The following is a 22201-nucleotide window of genomic DNA, read 5'->3' on the forward strand; positions in this document are numbered from 1 at the left end:
AGAACTAGTTACATCAGACGATGTGGAAGAGGTTGAACTGGTAACATCAGACGATGCGGAAGAAGAGCTTGTCACGTCAGAGGATGTGGAAGCAGAACTGGTTACTTCAGAGGATGTGACAATTGAAGAACTAGTTACATCAGACGATGTGGAAGCAGAACTGGTTACTTCAGAGGATGTGACAATTGAAGAACTAGTTACATCAGACGATGTGGTAGCAGAACTGGTAACAGCAGAGGATGAAACACTCGATGAGCTGACACTTGTTGGTGTCTTAATTGCAATGATAGTTTCATCCGTTGGTAAACCGTTGAGACCTGTAACAGTAGAGGTCTGAGTGTCTGTCGTTGTATACGCGCCGGTCCACGGTTCTGTTGTGGTGGTGATTATTCCTGTAGTGGTATAGTTTGGGGGGTCTGGAACGGTACAGTTRGSCTGRKMYARGTYRTYWTCAAARGWATAGACRTACCCSTCGAARTCRTCACTAACAGTAGTGCCATCTGGYAATKYYACACTAATTGGRAGTGTACCCCAAGAAACAGCATTTGAGTAAACAACTTTCATAGGATAGTAGTAATYAGCATACATGTAGACTGACCCTTCGATGTTAGGAGGCARRCTYCCMYSCCATGGTTTGATACCATTGATTGTAAAGTTAGTTGAAGTGATGGGAGGTTGTTCTTGTGCACAACATTCAAATGCGACATCACCTCCGACTGATAAAACTGCTGAATCATCCACCGTTGCAAAGCTAAATGTGTAGGTACCAGTCTGTGGTGGCAAAAAGTAGCCTGTCATTTCCAAAGTTACATTTGTTGGGGTCGTATAGAAACCAAACAAATCTGAACTCCAGTAGGCAACAGCTTGGCTATTAGAGCAAGCCTTACGTTGGCACGACCAGCCTCTTCTCGTAATAGTAACATCTCCTTGAGGGCAAGCAAAAGTTCCGGATGAACTAACACAAGGAATGTTATAGTCGATGGAGATGTCAGTTTGCCCACTAACGGATCCTATTTGAACCTTATTGGCATATCCAGAAGCCATATAAACCGCGTTAGAATATGTAGATGAATCCTTCAATGAATACTGATAAAAGTTGATATTCATCCCATTTTTCCTTTCGTTTGCTGGTAAACATGCCGTTGTACTTGCAGAGACAATATTGGCTACGAATGTGAGAACAGCCAAAAATATGCAGTAATAAGGCGTAGACATTGTTAAGGTGCTACAAAATATGGATATTCTTCGCATTCGAATTTAGAAAAGCTTTAGTATTACCTAGTGATAGATAAAAACCAACATTATATATTTAAACATTTCGAGTATTCTCATGGTTGTGTGTGCAATAATTATGCAGTTGATTTCAGTTTAATGCAATAATACGTTTGTAGTAAGTAAGGCATGAATTTTATCGCACAGAACATTTTAGTTAACTTTTTTCTCTGACACCCTGTGTTATGGTACCCGATAGGTACGTGAATTTCACTCTTTAGTTGAAGTGATAGTAAGCGTATACTACATGGAGTAGAAATTTGTCCAAAACAGTAAAAAAAGAAAAAAAAAGAAATTTACTACTACGCCCAATGCATGGTTGCCATTGAATGTGCTTCGGATTTATTCATGAGTTTTCTATAATAACGGAACAGAAGGCACTGTTTGCATATTATACATTTCTAGATCGGGAGGAAGGATACCAGCTAGGAAAATATACTGGGCTTTGTGAACTAGCTTTGGAAACTGGTAACTGCGCGCATAAAATAGCAAGCTCTCTGCTCTAGTGTGCTCTTCGAGCAACCTTAAATAATTGCGTAAGGCAAATATATCGGTTAGCGACTGTAAAAAAAAAAAGGCAACCCTAACTGATCTCGTAGAATATATTCTAGAACTTCAAAGTTGCATATTTTTTGCGCAAAAGAAGAAATTTTTAAGAGTCTAACGTCAAATAAGGTTTTTTGCTTCAGGAGGCGCGTTTGGCTGTAAAATGTTTAGAAAAAGCCGTAGAAAGTAGAATATGCAATAAAAAGTGGGTTCAAGGCAAACAACTATCGGAATCGTAATTTGTTCTTCCAATAAGACCGACCATCTGTATTTGAAATTTTTTCTTCGAATCCGTGCCTTTGATATCGTAGCAGTGTGAATGAAGGAGCAGAGATTGCCGGATCTGTTTTTCAAGGTGTTTTACTCAGCCTTTGATTTTGAAATGAGCGAGTAAATACCCTTTTTTGGCATTATTGCGGTGGGTGCTAGAATAGTGTGTATAACAGACGAGCCTGAACTTTAAGGGCTACTTGACTGGCGGCATCAGTGGGCTTCAGATCGCTGACAGGCACAAGCACGGGATAGTTCGTTTCTCAAAAAGAAATGATGACATAAAAATATTCCATCCAATATACATGTGATTTATTGCCACTAAGGTAGCAAACGTCGCTAAGACTGTATGGATTTTGAACACGGACGCCTACAGATGCCTTCCTTTGATTGAATTTAACAAGGCTACTATAATCGCGGAGCGTGAAAAAAAGGCAGCCATATTGCGTCACAAAGGAAAGAACTCAAAATTTTCCCACCTCGAATATTGGCAGTTTAATTATTTTCAGCACGGTCTTTGCAGTTCACAAGCCCCTCACATTTGAAATATGTTGGAAGTAATTTGTAAAGTAAGTTAACCTTATTCATCAGTTCATCAGTCTGCAGTGATCACCCGATTCAGCAGAGGCTTATGGGTGGCATATTTTCATTACTGAGTCGAGGAACAAAAGAGTGTACGTTGCTTACGGACGTTCTGATATGCCCTGTTTGAGCCTCGTTTTCAGTCTCGTCTGATCTGTCCCGTTTGGTAGGTAATTATCCTTGAAAAATGTCAAAAAAGACTCAAATTACCTAGGTCTTTTGTTGATTTAGCCATTGTTGATTATAACAAGAGAATTGAAGCAGCGGGAGAAAGCATTGAGACAGAAATGTTAACGTTTTAGAAACTCTGCTACCTTATGAGGGGATTAAAAAATTGGTTATCAGATTCAATGGGCTAGATTTTATCGGATAGTTAAATTATTTTTTTTTAAATTCCTTTAGTCTTTAAACTTCCTATTCGATGGTTTAGCCTGGCACATCAAGAACAAAGGCCCCCAAACATTTTACAAATATGCGAAGTCAAATGGTTGATGGGGACGAAGTTAATTCTTGCATGCATTTTGATTCTGCTTGAGTCTCGAATAGGCTAAAAAGTTACGGTTTCTTGGCATTTTAAGAGCCCTTTGTGTGTCAACAGGCCAGATGGAAATGTGTGCCATCTTTTTTGGTGAATCCGACAGATCCTAAGATATACTCTTCATCCATCCAGACATAATCAATCATGCTAAGGTCATCTACTTACATTAATATCACGTCTCTTAACAACATCGCCATGACATACTATTTCCTAATGTTCCTTGTCGCATTTCCATCACTGGCCCATCTGGTTCCGAAGGGTCTTGTTTTTAGTAACAACCTCGTTTCAAACCTGTCGACCCTCAAAAATGTACGGCACACATCGCCTGGAACTGGGAAGGTGTAATGATTAACCCAATAAAAAGATATTGCGTGGTCTCTCCACAGAGAGTAGGCAAAGTTCCAAAGTTGCTCACCATTTTGCCCACGTTTCTTGCTTTCAAATATCTGGCCAAAAGAAAGAGTTGGTTTAAAAGCATTTCCAACTAATATAGTATATTATCTGAAAAAAAAATAACAAAAGGCCATCGTCTGGCCAGCGCTAATGTGGAGATACCTTCTGCTACAAGATTCGTAAACATTTATTTGTGAAATTTTCACTAATTTTAACTGGAAGGCATTAGTGTCAGCTATGGGTTTCTTAGTGAGTCTAAAAATGTTTTATCTCCTGCGACTGCAAGTTATTGTTACATAAACTATTCTTCTGAATAATTTCTCAGAGTATTTTTACTACGTCATTATAAGAACAGCTATATATGTATATTTTGCCCATATGTTGACGTAAACTGTTCATAAAAAGCAGCACATTCTGGAGAGGTTAACAATCTTAGTTTTACAACGTCCATTTGATATACGATACAAATAATAGTCACAACCGTGCATTATAGAAGAATATTCCACCATACGCATGTGTAGTTTACATCTATGAACTTCACCTTCTTTCATTTTAGGCTTGGCTCATGCATTTTATTATCAGTAGCTCATTGTGCAACGCATGTCATACCCATTCGCATCGTATTACATTACGTGTGCCCACTATTGAGAATAAAAAAAATTTCTAACCTGTAACTTTAGTGACAAGTTCTGCGACTCCACTTCTATTCAGTTTTACGCATATAGTTTACACTAGATTTTCTCTTCATGAACTGGAGGAATCGACCAAACATATTTAACAATTTTGCATACTATTATTAGTGATTCTTTATTTTTCTTTTTATACATTTCATTGATCCTCTTGCAATATCAATGCTTACACATTAGGTTCGGTAACACCTGTATCTTAATTTACTGGTCTCGTAGTTCATGGCATTTTCTAACATTGTATATAACAGTAATACGTGGACGATTGTTATTCAATGCTCCAACGAAACGGTATGCAATGCCAGTACAATCAACCGACTTTACAAGTAGTATTGCTTCTGTTGAGCATAATTCAAAAATCTCTAGCGTGTTGCTTCCGAAAGAAGTCTTAAGACTTTTTTGTTGTAAAATCTTTTTTTTCAATCAGATTACAATTATGTTTTCAAGAGTAATATGTTAGAAGGAAACGTATTGTGTGTTGATGCTTATCAGCAAATTGCCAGTTGGTTATATTGGTAAATCCAGCCAGCAGTGAAGCACATGTAAAGTAATGAATCACTATCGTCAACCCAAGGTCATATTACTTTTCAAACTGCCGGTTTTTTCCGTTTTGGAAGGGACTGATACGATAGCCTGTTATGTAAAAATAATCGGGAATTATCATAATACAGTAATAGTTGAATTTTTCAAGTTATATAACGCAGTGAAACAAGATTTGGTTGAGAGTAGTTGTAGCAAAACCATCTTTTTCATTCATGGCTATCTCGAATGTGTAACTCACACCAAAACATAAACCCAATGGTTTTTTTTCCTTTTTTTTTGTCTTCTTTCTGTTTAATTGGTCAGGCTCTAAAATAAAGAAAAGCGGAGGGAGTGAGCCAATAAGGACTTAAAGGGACCTTATCGATAAGATAAGATTTACATCATTAAAGGGTAGTATATAATGCCACGATCAAGGGAAATGATGACCAAAGTGCATTTTGGGTTTTAGTTTTCTTTTTTCCTTTGGCATCTATATAAGCAGGACTGGCATAGCTAGTGTTTGGTTGTGTTGGAACTCGTCTTGTAGTCTTGTGTAAGAGACAAGCATATATAAAGTAGTACATATATATTTAAGCAGAAAAATGGTAAGCGAACCCGAATTCCAGCAGGCGTACTATGAAATAGTTTCTTCTGTGAAGGATTCTACATTATTTGAAAAGTTCCCACAGTATGAGAAAGTGCTTCCCGTTGTTTCTGTTCCGGAAAGAATTATTCAATTCAGAGTTACCTGGGAGAACGACAAAGGCGAACAAGAAGTGGCACAGGGATACAGAGTGCAATTCAACTCGGCTAAGGGGCCGTACAAGGGTGGGCTGCGTTTCCATCCATCGGTGAATCTGTCGATACTGAAATTTCTAGGGTTTGAACAAATCTTCAAGAACGCCCTCACTGGGTTGGACATGGGCGGCGGTAAAGGTGGCCTGTGTGTAGACCTGAAGGGCAAGTCCGACAACGAGATCAGAAGAATATGCTATGCATTCATGAGGGAACTGAGCAAGCACATCGGCAAGGATACGGATGTCCCCGCTGGCGACATCGGAGTGGGCGGGCGTGAAATAGGCTACCTGTTTGGCGCTTACAGATCGTACAAGAACTCCTGGGAGGGTGTTTTGACCGGAAAAGGTCTAAACTGGGGTGGTTCTTTGATCAGGCCCGAAGCCACTGGTTACGGCTTGGTCTATTACACTCAAGCCATGATCGACTATGCCACCAACGGCAAGGAGTCGTTCGAGGGCAAGCGTGTGACTATCTCTGGCAGCGGCAACGTAGCACAATATGCGGCCTTGAAAGTCATCGAGCTGGGAGGCGTCGTGGTTTCGTTGTCCGACTCGCAGGGCTGCATCGTCTCGGAGACAGGTATCACTTTGGAGCAGATCAACGACATCGCCGCCGCCAAGATCCACTTCAAGTCGCTGAAGGAGATCGTAGGCGAGTACGCTACCTTCGGCGAGAACAAGGTCAAGTACATTGCTGGGGCACGTCCTTGGACGCATGTGAGCGACGTGGACATCGCGTTGCCTTGTGCCACGCAAAACGAGGTTAGCGGCGACGAGGCCAAGTCGCTGGTGGCCTCTGGCGTGAAGTTCGTGGCCGAAGGCGCCAACATGGGCTCCACGCCCGAGGCCATCTCTGTCTTCGAAACCGCACGCTCCACCGCAGCCACTGCCGGCGACGCAGTCTGGTTTGGACCACCAAAGGCTGCCAACCTTGGTGGTGTCGCAGTGTCCGGCCTCGAGATGGCACAGAACTCCCAGAAAGTGACCTGGACCAGTGAGCGCGTCGACCAGGAGTTGAAGAAGATCATGATCAACTGCTTCAACGACTGCATCCAAGCCGCACAAGAGTACGCAACGGAAAAGAACACTAAGATCTTGCCGTCACTGGTCAAGGGTGCCAACATTGCCAGCTTCGTCATGGTGGCGGACGCCATGCTCGACCAGGGAGACGTGTTCTAAATCCAGCCGCAACGCAAACAGACCTTTTTTTTTTTTTACTTCTTTTCTTCTGTATATTTGAGTGTATAATCTTCGAATTACGTATTTTTTAAGCAGGGTTCAAGTATTACGAGAAAGGGCCCCCTGGTCTCGCGAAATCGCGCTGTGAGGTAAGGAGGCAGCAGCAGCAGCAGACAGGACCTGGATGATTAACATAGGCAAGCTGAGGGGAGCGGGTTAAGTCAGAAATGATAAGGAGTACTCAGCAGGGGGTCGGCTACGGCCACGGCTATAACACAAAAACAGCAGGTGCAGCAGTTGGCAACAGTCGGCAGCAGTTCAATTGACGGTGGTGGTAAAAACTTATAAAAGGCGCAATGGTGTGCGTTTGTGGTTTGAGGTTCTTGCCTCTTGTCAGTTGTCATTTGTTACTTGTAATGTAATCACTAGAACTGTAGGATATAGATACATATATACTCCGCAACAGCAACAGCAACAGCAAAAACGAAAAAAAAATAATATATAAATATGAGAGCATTGGCATACTTCGGTAAGGGTGACATCAGGTTCACCAACCATCTGGAAGAGCCCCGGATCGTGGCTCCCGACGAGCTTGTTCTCGATATCGCATGGTGCGGTATTTGCGGTACGGACCTGCATGAGTACACAGACGGTCCCATCTTCTTCCCAGAGGACGGGCACACGAACGAGATCAGCCACAACCCATTGCCTCAGGCAATGGGCCACGAGATGGCGGGCACTGTTTTGAAAGTGGGTCCCGGCGTGACGCAGTTCAAGGTGGGCGACAAGGTGGTCGTTGAGCCCACGGGTACGTGCAGGGACCGCTACCGTTGGCCCGACTCGCCAAACGTGGACAAGGAGTGGTGTGCCGCGTGCAAAAGGGGCCTCTACAACATCTGCTCGTACTTGGGCCTTTGTGGTGCCGGCGTGCAGAGTGGTGGGTTCGCAGAGCGGGTGGTGATAAACGAGTCGCACTGCTACAAGGTGCCTGAGTTCGTGCCATTGGACGTTGCTGCTTTGATCCAGCCGTTGGCCGTGTGCTGGCATGCGATCAGCGTCTGCGACTTCAAAGCCGGGTCCACTGCTCTGATCATTGGTGCCGGCCCAATCGGCCTGGGTACCATTCTGGCACTCAATGCGGCCGGTTGCAGTGACATTGCCGTCTCAGAGCCTGCTAAGGTAAGAAGAGAGTTGGCTGAGAAGATGGGAGCCAGGGTGTTCGACCCGACTGCCCACGCCGCTAAGGACAGTATCAAATATTTGCGGTCGGTCGCTCCTGGCGGCGACGGATACGACTACACTTTCGACTGCTCCGGGCTGGAAGTTACGTTGAATGCTTCCATTCAATGTCTGACGTTTAGAGGCACCGCCGTGAATCTGGCCATGTGGGGCCACCACAAGATACAGTTCTCTCCAATGGACATCACGCTGCATGAGAGAAAGTACACGGGGTCCATGTGCTACACTCACCATGACTTCGAGGCGGTGATCCAGGCTATGGAAGAGCGCAGGATTGATGTTGCCAAGGCCAGACACATGATCACTGGTAGAGTCAGTCTCGAAGACGGTCTTAACGGTGCCATCATGAAGCTGATAAACGAAAAGCAGTCCACCATCAAGATTATTCTGACTCCGAACAATCACGGCGAATTGGAAAGAGAACCGGATAACGAAAAGGAAGATATTTCCGAACTCAGCAACTGCAAGGACCAAGAAAGACTCAAAGAGTCCATGAACGAGGCCAAGCTGCGTCACACATGACTACGTACCCACTTCTCCGCATCGATCCGTTCCGACGAATCATATCGAAAGCAAAACTCCAATAAGCGTTCTTGTACATACGCATACACACATATACACCCTCTTATACACCATTTTTCTCAACTCTTCTATATACAGAATACCTACACTAACTCAAATATAACCTTTACCCCATGTATTTCGCCGTAATAAGACCGCTCTCTCGCGTGTTTGGACGGCATCATGCTTTAATCGGAGGAAGAGATCCGTGTTGCCTTTCTCTTGCTTGTCTTTTTCCCTTTAAGGAGTTCAACAGTTTCTTGCTTTGATAATGAAAGAAAAAAAGGAAAAGTCACTCAATGGGTATAAAAAGACGGATTGTCTGTCTGAGCAGGACGTAAGCAGGATTTCTTGCCAGCTCATGCTATACTTTTATCCTTTTCTAGATTAAATTTTTTTGGTGAAGATAGATAACAATAGAATAATAAATAAACATGAGAGCTTTGGCATATTTTAAGAAGGGTGATATTCATTTCACCAATGATATTCCTAAGCCGGAAATCCAGGCCGACGACGAAGTCATCCTCGATGTCTCCTGGTGTGGGATTTGCGGTTCGGACTTACACGAATACACGGATGGGCCAATCTTTATGCCGAAGGATGGGGAATGCCATCCCCTGTCCAGCGCTGCTTTACCACTGGCAATGGGACACGAAATGTCCGGTATTATTTCGAAAGTGGGGCCTAAAGTGACAAAGGTCAAAGTGGGCGACCATGTGGTCGTCGAAGCCGGTAGTTGTTGTGCCGATTTGCATTGCTGGCCGCATTCGAAACATTACAATTCCAAGCCTTGCGATGCCTGCAAGAAGGGCTGTGAGAACCTTTGTACACATGCGGGTTTCATTGGGCTAGGCGTGATCAGTGGTGGGTTTGCTGAACAAGTCGTTGTCACTGAGCACCATATCATCCCGGTCCCCAAGGAAATCCCGTTGGATGTGGCTGCCTTAGTGGAACCTTTGTCTGTTACCTGGCACGCAGTCAAGCTGTCAGGCTTCCAAAAAGGTAGTTCAGCTTTGGTTCTTGGTGCGGGCCCTATTGGGTTGTGTACCATCTTGGTACTAAAGGGAATGGGCGCCGGCCAGATAGTGGTCTCTGAAGTTGCAGAAAGAAGGATGGAAATGGCCAGACGCCTAGGTGTCGAGATTTTTGACCCTAGGAAGCACGGCGAGAAATCCGTGGAAGCACTACGTGGTTTGACCAAGAGCCACGACGGGTTTGATTACAGTTATGACTGTTCTGGTATTCAAGCTACTTTCGATGCCTCCTTAAAAGCATTAACGTTTAAGGGAACTGCCACTAACATTGCAGTTTGGGGCCCAAATCCTGTACCATTCCAGCCAATGAACGTCACTCTTCAAGAGAAGATAATCACCGGTTCGATTGGCTATGTCGTCGATGATTTTGAAGAGGTCGTCCAGGCGATTCACAACGGTGACATCACCATTGAAGACTGTAACCATTTGATTACAGGTAAGCAGAAAATCGAAGATGGTTGGGAAAAGGGATTTGAGGAACTAATGAACCATAAGGAGTCCAACGTCAAGATTCTGTTGACTCCCAACAATCACGGTGAAATGAAGTAACGACAAAAACACTGTAAGGCACTCTGCCTCGCTTTTAATACGCATTATTATGTGATCTATAATATTTATTTTTACGAACAGATATTTTATCTTAATTTTATAATATAATTGTATTCACATATTTTATTTTTCACGTTTTTTTTGTTCCTGTTTTACTGCACTTAGCGATGAGCAGAAAATTTTTCATTACAAAAACACCCTTCAGTAGTATCAGAATGAGATATGAAAGAGGAAAGACGCTGCTTACATAGGATCAAACGAGTACGATAACATTTGCAAGAAAACCATGGCTAAGAAAATATCAAAGAATTCTAGAGCCGCTAGACAAGCGGAAATTTATGATCCAGAAGTAAAGGATTTAACCGAACTACCAAGACCAGAAAAAACTAACTTGTCCAATATCTTGATTAGAACAGCTGCCAAGAATGAAGCATTACTGGAAGCAAAGATTTCTAAGAAAGCAAATAGAAGCAAGAGGGGTAAAAAGATAAATAAAAAGGTTCTAGAAGATAAGTTAGCCAATTCTATCTCATTGATGGACAAGGACCGTTTAGTGAAGGCTTTGAATTTCACCAATCGTTTGGATGGTAAGATTGCCAAGTCCATTTCTCGTGCCAAGTACGTCCAGAACACAAGAAAGGCTGGCTGGGATAGCACTAATGAAACTATAAAGAGAGAGTTGGCTCTTTTAAGCGGAGGTTATTCCGCGAAGGCCAAGAATACCGATGAAGACGACCTGAACAAAACAAAGGATGAAAGTGAGGAGATATCAGACGTATTTGAGTCTTCAACTGAGAGTAAGCGAGTAGAGAAAGAGTCTGTCAATAGGTTTGGTGTCTTACCAGATGATGTTGAAGACTAGAACATTTTCGCATAAAAAGGCAAGTTCGGGATACATATATATAATAAGCATATTTTTTTTCCATATTTGTTATTTAGATAACCAGGTTTAGTTTAGTTCCATAAATTTTTATATATCCGATTGTACATTATTAAAAAAAGGCTTTATTGTCGTCGCAGTTTTTCAGTGCACTAGAGGAATGGATAAAGAAGAAAAAACCTATTTCGGATCGGTTGAAGAGGAGAAGAATATCGTTGTAAGTGTTGCGTGGGGACTCAATGGTCATTGGTTTGGCATAGCAATAGAACAAGGAGCATAGACAGCAAGACTATGAAAGTTGCATATCTACAGTTCCTTTTTTTGAACATATCGCTGGTTAAGGCTGTGCTGCAGCAATCTGATTTCACGCTGAGAAACGATTCGTATTGGGAAGAATTTGAAGGATACGTGGATACAAAGCATCTAAACGAGAAGTGGATCACCAGTGGTGCTACCAATGAGAAAGGTGCTAAAATTTATGGTGCGCAATGGCGAATCTCGCAGGGTCCATTGCAGGGGTCTCTCCCAAATAAAGGACTCGTTGTTCGTACAAATAATGCAGCAGCTATGATAGGACACGTCTTGGAGACTCCTGTGAATGTCTCGGATACGGATACTTTAGTTGTTCAGTACGAAATAAAGGTGGAAAATTCTTTGACATGCGGCGGTGCGTTCATTAAATTGGTATCTAGTTTAGTGGATACAGATGCATTAAAGAGTTATTCTCCAGGTAAAGAAGGCGTAGAATTAGTGTTTGGTCCGGATTACTGTGTTCCAGACACCAACGGTGTGCAATTTGCTATCAATAAGGTTCACAAAATCACACATCAATCAGAGTTGAAATACTTACAAGAGGCACCTTTATCGAGATTGACTGATAATTCACAATCACATTTGTATACGCTAATAATAGACGAATCTACTCAGTCTTTGCAAATCCTTATTGATGGTAAAATCGCCATGGCAAGAGAACGTATTAAAGACACGTCAAAGGATCTTTTTAAGCCACCCATTTCACCACTTTTGGTTGTTCCTAATGTTTCGGTAACGAAGCCCAATGATTGGGATGACCGCATTTGGATCGCGGATCCTGCTTTAGTAAAACCTGATGATTGGAACGAACACGAACCGCTAATGATTCCGGATCCAAACGACGCAAAACCATTGGAATGGGATGAATCTATTTCTAAATATATACTCGATCCTGAGGCTAAGAAACCCCATTGGTGGGAAGAGGCTGAGCATGGCGAATGGATCCCACCCATGGTAAAAAATCCCCTCTGTGATATAGAACATGGCTGTGGTCAGTGGAAGTCAAGACTAATAAAGAACCCCAAATACAACGGTCCCTGGGAACCTAACCAAGTCATAAATCCCAATTACATGGGAGAATGGCAACCGCCAGAGATTGAAAACCCACTGTACTACGAAGAGAAGCATCCATTACGAATCGAAAATCCAATCAACGGTATAATTTTCGAATTTTGGAGCGGATCTCCTAACATGATGATAAGTAACATTTATTTGGGTAAAAACGTAACGGAGGCGCAAATCATTGGAAATAAGACATGGGTCATGAGAAATCGTGCCTCAAGGCGTCTCGACGATTCTTCAGAGCGCAAGTTCATGAACACTAGATTAGGTGGTCTACAAGATACTCTTCACAGCGAAACGGTGTCCTTCAATTTTTTCGATCGCATCATCGACTGCATTCTGGAATCTCCAAAATCAGTACTTACTATCGCCGTCGTTCTCCTTGCGACGCTGTCTTTTTGGTATATAATTCTTATATAGACGACGATTACGACTGTGACCCATTGATACCAGTGACACATGCGCCGTTTTATAGATACTTATCGTGTTGATGTCACTGCAACCATGGTTATATAATCATTTTTTTTGGCTTACCCGATGCCGACCTTAACTCACTTCATTTTCCTTCAAATATAACAAAAAAAGTCCGTAATTAAGGGAATTGGAGTGTTGCAAATCTACGATAAGGCACAAGTACAACAACTACGATTGCAATTCATTGGCAGGCCAACTATTTGCATTCTTAGTCTGGTAACACTCGATAGCCATGGAGATTTCCAGCTCACCATGGAATGACGGTGGATATAGCCCTTACGAGAGGAACAGAGCTGCTGTATCTCCATTGTCACCACCTATGGATAATGATGAGCGAATAGAAAGCCCCCAGTCGTTGGGTGATCATTGTTTTAAGCCTCTACCATATCTTACCAACTATCTTTCTATGTTTGCGCTTTTCAGTAACGAAATATTTGGCGATAAAGTGAACGTTAGCTCTCAGAATGAATATTTGTTAAAGAAATATTATTCTTTAAAGAAGCCATTTGCTTTGCGTCACAGTGGTGGTACATCAAAGAACTCGGATATGCCTTCACAGAGTAATGATATTTGGCAGACCAATTTTATGGTTGATAGGTTTTTGAATCGTAGTGTGCGATCGGTGAATTACGCGAACTTTCAAATAATCTCTGATATGCAAAACAGAAGCATTAGGGGAACAAGCATCGGGGGAACTCCGGAGCACGGCATCGATACTTTCCAAACCGCCAGCTTGCCTTCTATACCGTCTGCAGTACCATATTTTCAATACTATAGAAAGTTATTGACGGTAAATACTAAAGAATGGGATATTTTGAAACTACATAGTCTATGGATTCCAGACTTAAGAACGGATTTTAAGGATTTTGAACTATGTCGTGATAGAGACTCTTCAAGATTGTATGATGACGATTATGATGAAGACAATGTTGTGAAAAAGGATCTTTTTTTTGAAAAAATTCCAGGCCAACAGATTTTAGATGGTGAAGGTTATGTTCCCAAAGAATATGAAATTTCGTCCGGTAGTTTGTCTATTCCTTCTTTATTTTCTGAAGATAAGCTCCCAGCATTAACCTACCATTGTGCTGTCGAATTGAATAAAAACGTTTACATATTTGGAGGATTAATGCCATGCTATAGTTATGAAGAGGATGCACCACTTTTGAACGATTTTTTTGTAGATGGGATAAAAAACTTACCTCCCCCACTATTACCCCAAGTAATCAACAATCCGTCAATGGTCAATAATCCTCATCTTTATGTGGCCGCTGTACCTTCATGTCGTTTTAGCAAGCCCAAGATGAGAGGTTATATACCGCCTCCGTTACTCTGTGTTCAAGGTTCCAAATTAACAGAACGGCATATTTTCTTTTACGGTGGATTTGAAATCAGAACGGAAACCCGTGGTGATGAAAATGGGAAATATCATCTAAAAAAAAGGTTATATGTGAACAATACTGGCTATATTCTTGATATTATATCATTAAAGTTTACCAAAATAGATGTTATAGTACAGTCTTCTAAATATAATGCATATCCGACTATGTCAGCGCGATTCGGTCATTTGCAAATCTCCATTGATAACCAGAATAGAAGAAATAGCGTTCATTCCGTAAACACGAACGAGAGTCATACAGCGGGATCCGCTTCTATGAAACGAGGGCCTAGTATGTCTAAAGGGCGACTCGAAAAATCAGCAGTGCTTTCATCCTTATCACATAATAGTAGCGCACCTTATGGTGTACACACTATCATAATATTTGGTGGTTATAGACAAACGGGCGATGACCGCTACGAGGCGATGAATGATTTATGGAAGATTGAAATTCCTGTGATGCGTCGGGGTAAAAAGGGTTATTGTAAATTTTCAGAGACGGCCAACGCAATACTTTTGACACCAAGAGAGAAGGACAAGTTAGACTGGCCTGAAGAAAGAGCTTTTGCAGCTTTTTCTCTTCATGGAACGTCGTTGATGGATAGGAGCGCACTAGAAACGAGTTTACTAAGCAATTTAAAAAAATACTTCATTTTGAAACCGTCATATATATCAAAGGACCGTGTTATTGATCCTAAGCCAGTTTTCCCGATGATGGTACATAGTACGCATCAAGATCTTTTCAATGGCAGTTCTGCAACGGACGAACCTTCAATTTCTGGTGTCCCCCCCAGTAGATCGAGCGCGGACAGTACTATTGGTCCCGAAATGAACTACGATTTTGATAATATGACAATGAAACCAGGGGTGAACTTGTCATCTATCCCCATGAGTACAATAGGAAGACAGAGATTAATACTAAGTCAAGATATGCCTATACGTAAAAACATTATACTACATGGAGGTTCCAACGGTCTCAATGTCCTAGATGATATGTGGCTGATGGACCTGGAATGTGAGACATGGACACCTATAGAGACTTTCACGAGAGCGGAACCAAGCAAAAGCGTCGATGAAAAGTTAGATACTGTCAACGTGGGACTCGTTGGTCATGAAATGGAAAGCATTGGCCGAATATGTGTATGTATAGGTGGTATGTTACAAGAGGATGTGAACGCACTTTATTCGGGGGATAATGATGAGCCTTCAAAAAATCAAAGTGTAAAAAAATTACCGTTGGGTGGTCATTTTCTAAATACAATTGACTTGAGTACGCAGTGTTGGGAAGACCACCAGATTATCTTATCCAAGAAGGAAGATAACGAAGATGGGAGCGATAATGAAAATGAGGACGTTAATTCAAATGTAGTGGTCGGTATCGGCGGGACTTCTTTGCAGTGTGACAAGAGCATTGTAATGATTGGCGGATTAATGTCGAGACGAACAAATTTAAAAGAAATATATTTGCACGGTACGATCCTGAAAAGTATTTTACCTAGTGTACATCCAGGAAATTGAAAGGTTGTAATTGTTTTCAATAAAATCGTAATTTATTTGTCTTTTATAAAATTATAGTTGCCTACAACTGGAATGTGATATATTTGAGTTCTATTTTATAGTGAAATCTTTTCTGATTTAATTATATTTTCATGTATTAATAATTTGTTTGGGGTTCCCTTATTTCAGTAGGTGAAAAAAGAAGACAAATGTATAAAGAAAAGGGAACAGCACAAAGGCTTCAGAAAAATCAAGCAGAGGCATCAAGAAAATTCATAATAGCGAGAAAGTACACACGATAAAAGATGACACCAGGATCGAGTAGAAGGCTGAGCAAATCAAAAACAGTGGGTGTAGTGGGTGCAACGGTAGCAATTCTAGCCACATCCTATTACCTATACCAAAAATTAACAAGCGTAAACGACACTAACGATGCCCTGCCTCGAGAAAGTGACTCTTCGGCCAAAGACAAAACAACAAGGAAAAGCAAATGTATTATAATGAGTAAGTCTGTCCAAGGGCTGTCTATCGACTGGAGCGAATACGTTGCTGACGAAGTGGTTCTTTTGGTCCCTACGAGTCATACTAACGAATCATTCAACCGGGTCATCAAGGATGCGTTCTATAACTCTGGGAATGAACACAAGGTTATATACTGCGATAGTATGGACGGACTATGGTCTTGTGTAAGAAGGTTGCGCAAGTTCCAATGCATACTGAACTCTAAGGACTTTGCGGGTGATGGTGGCGCTACGATCGTTCCTGAAGATGTGCAGAGATTTGTCAGGTTCGTCATTGACAGTGATGAGGAAGATGTGCTAGTTGATACGATATGTAGTTGAAATGGTGAAGAGTTTCTTGAAATTATGTAACGTTACAAAAAATAAATAAATATAAGAAAAAAACATGAATAGCAGTTGTTTCATGGAGGGGAAACACAAAAAAAAGTCGTCAACGAAAAAAAAATTCATTACAGTTTGACTGAGTCAATCAAATGTCTAACAATGCCAGGGTTGGCTAAAGTAGAAACGTCGCCTAATTGATCGCTTTCTCCTGCTAGAATTTTTCTCAAGATACGTCTCATAATCTTACCAGATCTTGTTTTGGGTAAATCGTCTACCAAGATGATTAGTTTGGGGGCGGCAAATGGACCGATGTCCTTTCTGACAGTGAAAACCAAGTGTTTTTTGATATCTTGTAGCTCACTTTCTGTTGCTGTGGACCAACTAGATTTATTCTTTAAGACCACAAATGCGGCTACCGCCTGACCGGTCAAGTCATCATTGAATCCCACCACAGCACATTCCGCCACGATTGGGTCCTCGATGATGGCGGCTTCTATCTCAGCGGTTGATAGACGATGTCCGGATACATTTACCACATCATCAACACGGCCCAAAATCCAGATATAACCATCCTTGTCCTTTGCGGCACCATCGCCTGTGAAGTAATAACCGGGATAAGGATTCAAATAAGTGTCTAAATATCTATCATGGTTCTTCCAAATGGTTCTTGCAAACGATGGCCATGCAGATTTGACGGCAAGGACACCTTCTGCGTGGGAGGATTTGACTTCTTCACCTGTGGTTGGATCAAGGACAACCGCATCGATACCGAAGAAGGGGAACGAGGCAGAACCAGGTTTCATTGGTGTTACACCGCCAGCCAGTGGGGTGACCAAATGCGAGCCAGATTCGGTTTGCCAGTAGGTGTCGACAATGGGGATTTCATTCTTACCAATTTTTTCAGAGTACCATTCCCAAACTTCAGCGGCAATCGGTTCTCCGACAGAGCCTAAACAGCGCAAAGACTTCAAAGAATGGTTTTCAATGAACGAGTCGCCGGCTCTTTTCAACAAACGCAAAGCAGTAGGTGCTACGTAAAACTGGGTGACTTTATGTTTATCAATAACATCCCAGTAACGGGAATAGTCAGGATAGGCCGGAGTACCTTCAAAGACCAAAGTGGCACAGCCGTACAACAAGGGACCGTAAACCACGTAAGTGTGGCCTGTGATCCAGCCAATGTCCCCCGCAGTGAAGAAAATATCTTCTTGGTGGGTGTCAAAAGTGTAACGCATGGTCAATAAAGCACCTAGCAAGTAGCCTGCGGTGGAGTGCTGAACACCCTTGGGGGCGCCCGTGGAACCAGAAGTATATAGCAAGAATAGAGGGTCCTCAGAATCGACGGGAGTGCAGGGATAGTAGGTCTTGTACTTCTTCTTCTCAGTGGCCCAGTCCAAATCTCTGGGGGCCTGGAAGGCAACAGATGGGTTATTGGTCTTTTTATAAACCAAGACGTGTCTCACACCGGGGGCTTCCCTCAGCGCGTCGTCGACAATCCTTTTGGTTTCGATGATTTTGCCGCCTCTGTTAGACTCATCAGTGGTGATGACGACTTTGGAGTCCCCATCGTTGATGCGGTCCCTCAAAGAATTGGAGGAAAACCCAGCAAAGACCACGGAGTGAATGGCGCCGATACGGGAAATGGCCAGCAAGGTGATGATAGCCTCGGGGACCATGGGCATGTACACTGCGACGGTGTCGCCCTTGCGGACGCCCATGGAGTAGTATAGAACCTGCGCCACTTGGCACACCTCCTCGAGCAGCTGCTTGTAGGTAATGGAGTAGCCCTGGCCCGGCTCGTCGGCCTCGAAGATGATGGCCCTCTTGTTGGGCGTCTTGAACGCGTGCCTGTCAACACAGTTATAGCATGCGTTCAATTGGCCGTTCAAAAACCAGGCATTGTTCTGGAAGGAGGGCCTGCCAGTTTCTGGATCCGGGATGAACACCCTGTCGAAGGGCTTGGACCAGTTCAAAAACTGGGTGGCTTTGGAGCCGAAGAACTTGCCCGGATCTTCAATGGACTGCTTGTACAGGCGCTGGTAATCTTGCAGCCCATTCAAGTGCGGAGAATAATGGTCCGCGATCTCGGGTTGCAACCTATCAGAAACGGGCCGCTGGGGCACGATCTTGACGGATGTCAGATGTTCGTACTCGTGGTTCTTTTTCTGTTCTGGGGTGGCGGCGGACTTGGACATTTGTGCTTTCAAGTCGTCAATTTTGCTCGACTGCTCTTGGGCTTTCGAAGATTGTACTGCAGAGGGAGACATAACACAAGCAGGCAATGACTTGTTGTGTTGGTTATACCGATAGGAAAGAGGAAGAGGAACCAAAAACTGAACTATGTATGATACGGAATAAACAAGCGAAAGAACCCAAATAGCCGCCCAGTTTATATACAAAAACAGGGAGAAGATTTGCCACCTGGGCACTACCCCAATTTCTGTTGGCTGTGGCAGCCGGAGCTGGGCGGCAAAAGGTACCCCAACCTTTATTCTCTGGCTTGCGCCGATAACAGAAATGGATGACCCCGGGTCGTTTACCACGGCTGGGGGGGGTCATCTCGGCGGCCCGGTGCAATGGAGCGAGTCACACGCGCCACGTTTTAGGGGAGCGCGGATCTTGCGCCATTCGTCCGGGGCGACTCCTCAGCCGCATGCCCACGTGACAAAACTTTTACGTCACGGTCCACGAAATTTTACGTGACAAATGATATTTTTCATTTTTTTCCCCAAAGACGGGTAACGAGACTTAACCAAAAAAATCTCGACGTCTTCTTCCTTTTTTTCTTTTTTCCTTGTTTTCTAAAATTAACCTTGCCGTTTTTTTTTTTCGCGCGACTACTCAGCCATCTTGCTTTCAGGAAGGATTATCATTATGCATTCGCGACTTACGGAGAACTATGAAAGAAAATAGACTGGCATATATATCACTGTTCTTGTAAACAGTATCTATTCCGTAAACCAGACTTTTTTCCTGCTGTACTATACTATACCCTCACTTTTTGATTTATTGTTTGCTATATCACGACTACACTGACGGAGGACAAACACTACTAGAGAGACTATATCGCCATGATCCTTCTGAACACCTTTGTGAGGTGCCTTTTGACGTGTCTCATGCTCTGCAGTGGCAGAGCACACTCCGCTGATTCTGACACGAACGACACCACGCCGGCGTCCGCAAAGCATCTTCAGACAACTTCTTTGCTAACGTGCATGGATAACTCGCAATTAACAGCTTCTTTCTTTGATGTGAAGTTTTACCCTGGAAACAACACCATCATCTTTGATATCGACGCTACCACGACACTGAACGGGAACGTCACTGTGAAGGCGGAGCTGCTTGCCTACGGGCTTAAGATCCTGGACAGAACTTTTGACTTGTGTTCCCTGAATGAAGTGTCGCTGTGCCCCCTAAGTGCTGGGCGTATCGACATCATGTCCACGTATGTGATCGAAGCCTCTATTACCAAGCAGTTTCCCGGCATTGCGTACACGATTCCAGATCTGGACGCCCAGGTCCGTGTGGTAGCGTACTCACAAAACGATACCAGTTTCGAAACCCCGCTCGCTTGCGTGCAGGCCATTCTGAGCAACGGGAAAACAGTGCAGACCAAGTATGCATCATGGCCCATCGCTGCCATCTCAGGTGTTGGTGTACTCACTTCCGGGTTCGTGTCTGTGATCGGTTACTCCTCCACCGCCACCCATATTGCCTCCAACTCGATCTCGCTGTTCATCTACTTTCAGAACTTAGCCATCACTGCCATGATGGGTGTTTCCAGGGTCCCGCCCATCGCTGCCGCATGGACGCAGAATTTCCAATGGTCGATGGGTATCATCAATGCCGGCTTTATGCAGAAGATTTTCCACTGGTACGTGCAAGCCACTAACGGTGTTTCCAACGTCGTGGTGGCCAACAAGGACGTGTTGTCTATCAGCGTGCAGAAAAAACGTGGTATCTCCGTTGCCTCGTCTAGCGATTACAATTTCGACTCCATTCTGGATGACTCGAATCTGTACACTACTTCCGAAAAGGATCCAAGTGACTACTCGACCAAGATCCTCGTGCTAAGAGGTATTGAAAGAGTCGCATATTTGGCAAACATCGAACTGTCCAATTTTTTCTTGACAGGGATTGTTTTCTTCCTGTTCTTTGTCTTCGTTGTTATTGTTTCTTTGATTTTCTTCAAAGCCTTACTAGAAGTCCTGACAAGAGCCGGGATTTTGAAAGAGACATCCAATTTCTTCCAGTACCGGAAAAACTGGGGGAGCATTATCAAGGGTACTCTTTTCAGACTGTCAATCATCGCGTTCCCTCAAGTCTCGCTATTGACCATTTGGGAATTCACCCAAGTAGACTCCCCGGCAGTAGTCGTCGACGCGGTCGTGATCCTGTTGGTCATCACTGGGCTGTTAGTTTACGGAACCACAAGAGTTTTAATTAAGGGGAGGGAGTCGCTCAGACTATACAAGAACCCCGCATATTTGCTTTACAGTGATACCTACTTCTTAAACAAATTTGGGTTCTTGTACGTGCAATTCAAAGCAGACAGATTTTGGTGGCTTTTACCCCTACTGAGTTATGCCTTTTTAAGATCGCTTTTTGTTGCTGTTTTACAAAACCAAGGTAAGGCCCAGGCCATGATTATTTTTATCATTGAATTGGTGTATTTCGTTTGCCTGTGCTGGATAAGGCCATATTTGGACAAGAGAACCAACATTTTCAATATTGCTATCCACTTGGTCAATATGATCAACGCGTTTTTCTTTTTATTCTTCAGTAATTTGTTCAAACAGCCAGCAGTGGTCTCCTCGGTGATGGCGGTGATTTTGTTTGTTTTGAATGCAGTGTTCGCTTTGTTCTTACTACTATTCACCATTGTCACCTGTACTTTGGCATTGCTTCACAGAAATCCGGATGTTCGTTACCAACCAATGAAAGACGACCGTGTGTCCTTCATCCCCAAGATTCAAAATGATTTCGACGACGAAAACAAAAACGATGCCGAGCTATTCGAAATGAGGAAGGCCGTCATGGACACCAATGAGAATGAGCAGGAAAAATTGTTCCGTGACGATACCTTCGGCAAGAATCTCAATACAACCACGAATACGACTAGGCTATTCGACGACGAAACGAGTTCATCCTCTTTCAAACAGACCTCGTCTCCCTTTGACAGCTCGGATGTAACGGAGCAACCGGTACAACCTACATCTGCCGTTATGGGCACAGGTGGTAACTTTCTGTCTCCACAATACCAACGCGCCTCATCTGTGTCCCGCACCAACTTGGTACCAAATAATTTGAGCACATCCAGCTTGAAAAAACCCGAATCAAGTCTTTACGTCGGGACTTCCAATCAATCATATTCGCATTTTAACAATAACAACAACAATACCAACGGCCGTAATACTAACCCATACTTGTAATTCAGTATATAAAAATGTAAGAACATATTATATAACACTAAATCCATCAATATACCTCAATACATATTCACAGAAACCGCTCACAGTACTTTATTATGGTCATTACATCCCTACACCACATATGTTTCGGCGATAAAAACCTCAAACTGATTCGGC

The 22201-nt window shown here is 43.1% G+C and overlaps 10 protein-coding genes across 10 annotated transcripts; 8 read left to right on the top strand and 2 right to left on the bottom strand.

Moving 5' to 3' along the window:
- Positions 1–1251, bottom strand: FLO9 (flocculin FLO9; the record flags this gene model as incomplete). The annotated part of the gene is made up of 1 exon (XM_018363258.1): positions 1–1251. A coding segment is annotated over one exon (1251 nt), but the record flags the coding sequence as incomplete, so codon positions are not given.
- Positions 1252–5411: 4160 nt separating this feature from the next.
- Positions 5412–6785, top strand: GDH3 (glutamate dehydrogenase (NADP(+)) GDH3; the record flags this gene model as incomplete). Its single annotated transcript, XM_018363259.1, has 1 exon — positions 5412–6785. One exon carries the CDS (start codon positions 5412–5414, stop codon positions 6783–6785), a length of 1374 nt encoding a protein of 457 aa, XP_018224051.1.
- A 507-nt stretch (positions 6786–7292) lies between these two features.
- On the top strand, positions 7293–8546 carry BDH2 (putative dehydrogenase BDH2; the record flags this gene model as incomplete). Its single annotated transcript, XM_018363260.1, has 1 exon — positions 7293–8546. One exon carries the CDS (start codon positions 7293–7295, stop codon positions 8544–8546), a length of 1254 nt encoding a protein of 417 aa, XP_018224052.1.
- A 473-nt stretch (positions 8547–9019) lies between these two features.
- On the top strand, positions 9020–10168 carry BDH1 ((R,R)-butanediol dehydrogenase; the record flags this gene model as incomplete). Its single annotated transcript, XM_018363261.1, has 1 exon — positions 9020–10168. The coding sequence occupies one exon, from the start codon at positions 9020–9022 to the stop codon at positions 10166–10168; it is 1149 nt and encodes a 382-aa protein (XP_018224053.1).
- A 286-nt stretch (positions 10169–10454) lies between these two features.
- On the top strand, positions 10455–11030 carry ECM1 (Ecm1p; the record flags this gene model as incomplete). Its single annotated transcript, XM_018363262.1, has 1 exon — positions 10455–11030. One exon carries the CDS (start codon positions 10455–10457, stop codon positions 11028–11030), a length of 576 nt encoding a protein of 191 aa, XP_018224054.1.
- Positions 11031–11339: 309 nt separating this feature from the next.
- On the top strand, positions 11340–12842 carry CNE1 (calnexin; the record flags this gene model as incomplete). Its single annotated transcript, XM_018363263.1, has 1 exon — positions 11340–12842. One exon carries the CDS (start codon positions 11340–11342, stop codon positions 12840–12842), a length of 1503 nt encoding a protein of 500 aa, XP_018224055.1.
- Positions 12843–13128: 286 nt separating this feature from the next.
- Positions 13129–15789, top strand: GPB2 (Gpb2p; the record flags this gene model as incomplete). Its single annotated transcript, XM_018363264.1, has 1 exon — positions 13129–15789. The coding sequence occupies one exon, from the start codon at positions 13129–13131 to the stop codon at positions 15787–15789; it is 2661 nt and encodes an 886-aa protein (XP_018224056.1).
- Positions 15790–16073: 284 nt separating this feature from the next.
- Positions 16074–16610, top strand: PEX22 (ubiquitin-protein transferase activating protein PEX22; the record flags this gene model as incomplete). Its single annotated transcript, XM_018363265.1, has 1 exon — positions 16074–16610. One exon carries the CDS (start codon positions 16074–16076, stop codon positions 16608–16610), a length of 537 nt encoding a protein of 178 aa, XP_018224057.1.
- Positions 16611–16738: 128 nt separating this feature from the next.
- ACS1 (acetate--CoA ligase 1) lies at positions 16739–18880 on the bottom strand (the record flags this gene model as incomplete). Its single annotated transcript, XM_018363266.1, has 1 exon — positions 16739–18880. One exon carries the CDS (start codon positions 18878–18880, stop codon positions 16739–16741), a length of 2142 nt encoding a protein of 713 aa, XP_018224058.1.
- An 804-nt stretch (positions 18881–19684) lies between these two features.
- On the top strand, positions 19685–22045 carry FLC2 (flavin adenine dinucleotide transporter FLC2; the record flags this gene model as incomplete). Its single annotated transcript, XM_018363267.1, has 1 exon — positions 19685–22045. One exon carries the CDS (start codon positions 19685–19687, stop codon positions 22043–22045), a length of 2361 nt encoding a protein of 786 aa, XP_018224059.1.
- Between the last annotated feature and the right edge of the window lie 156 nt (positions 22046–22201).

The sequence above is a fragment of the Saccharomyces eubayanus genome, chromosome I, assembly GCF_001298625.1.
Source record: "Saccharomyces eubayanus strain FM1318 chromosome I, whole genome shotgun sequence".
NCBI classification, from domain to species: domain Eukaryota; kingdom Fungi; phylum Ascomycota; class Saccharomycetes; order Saccharomycetales; family Saccharomycetaceae; genus Saccharomyces; species Saccharomyces eubayanus.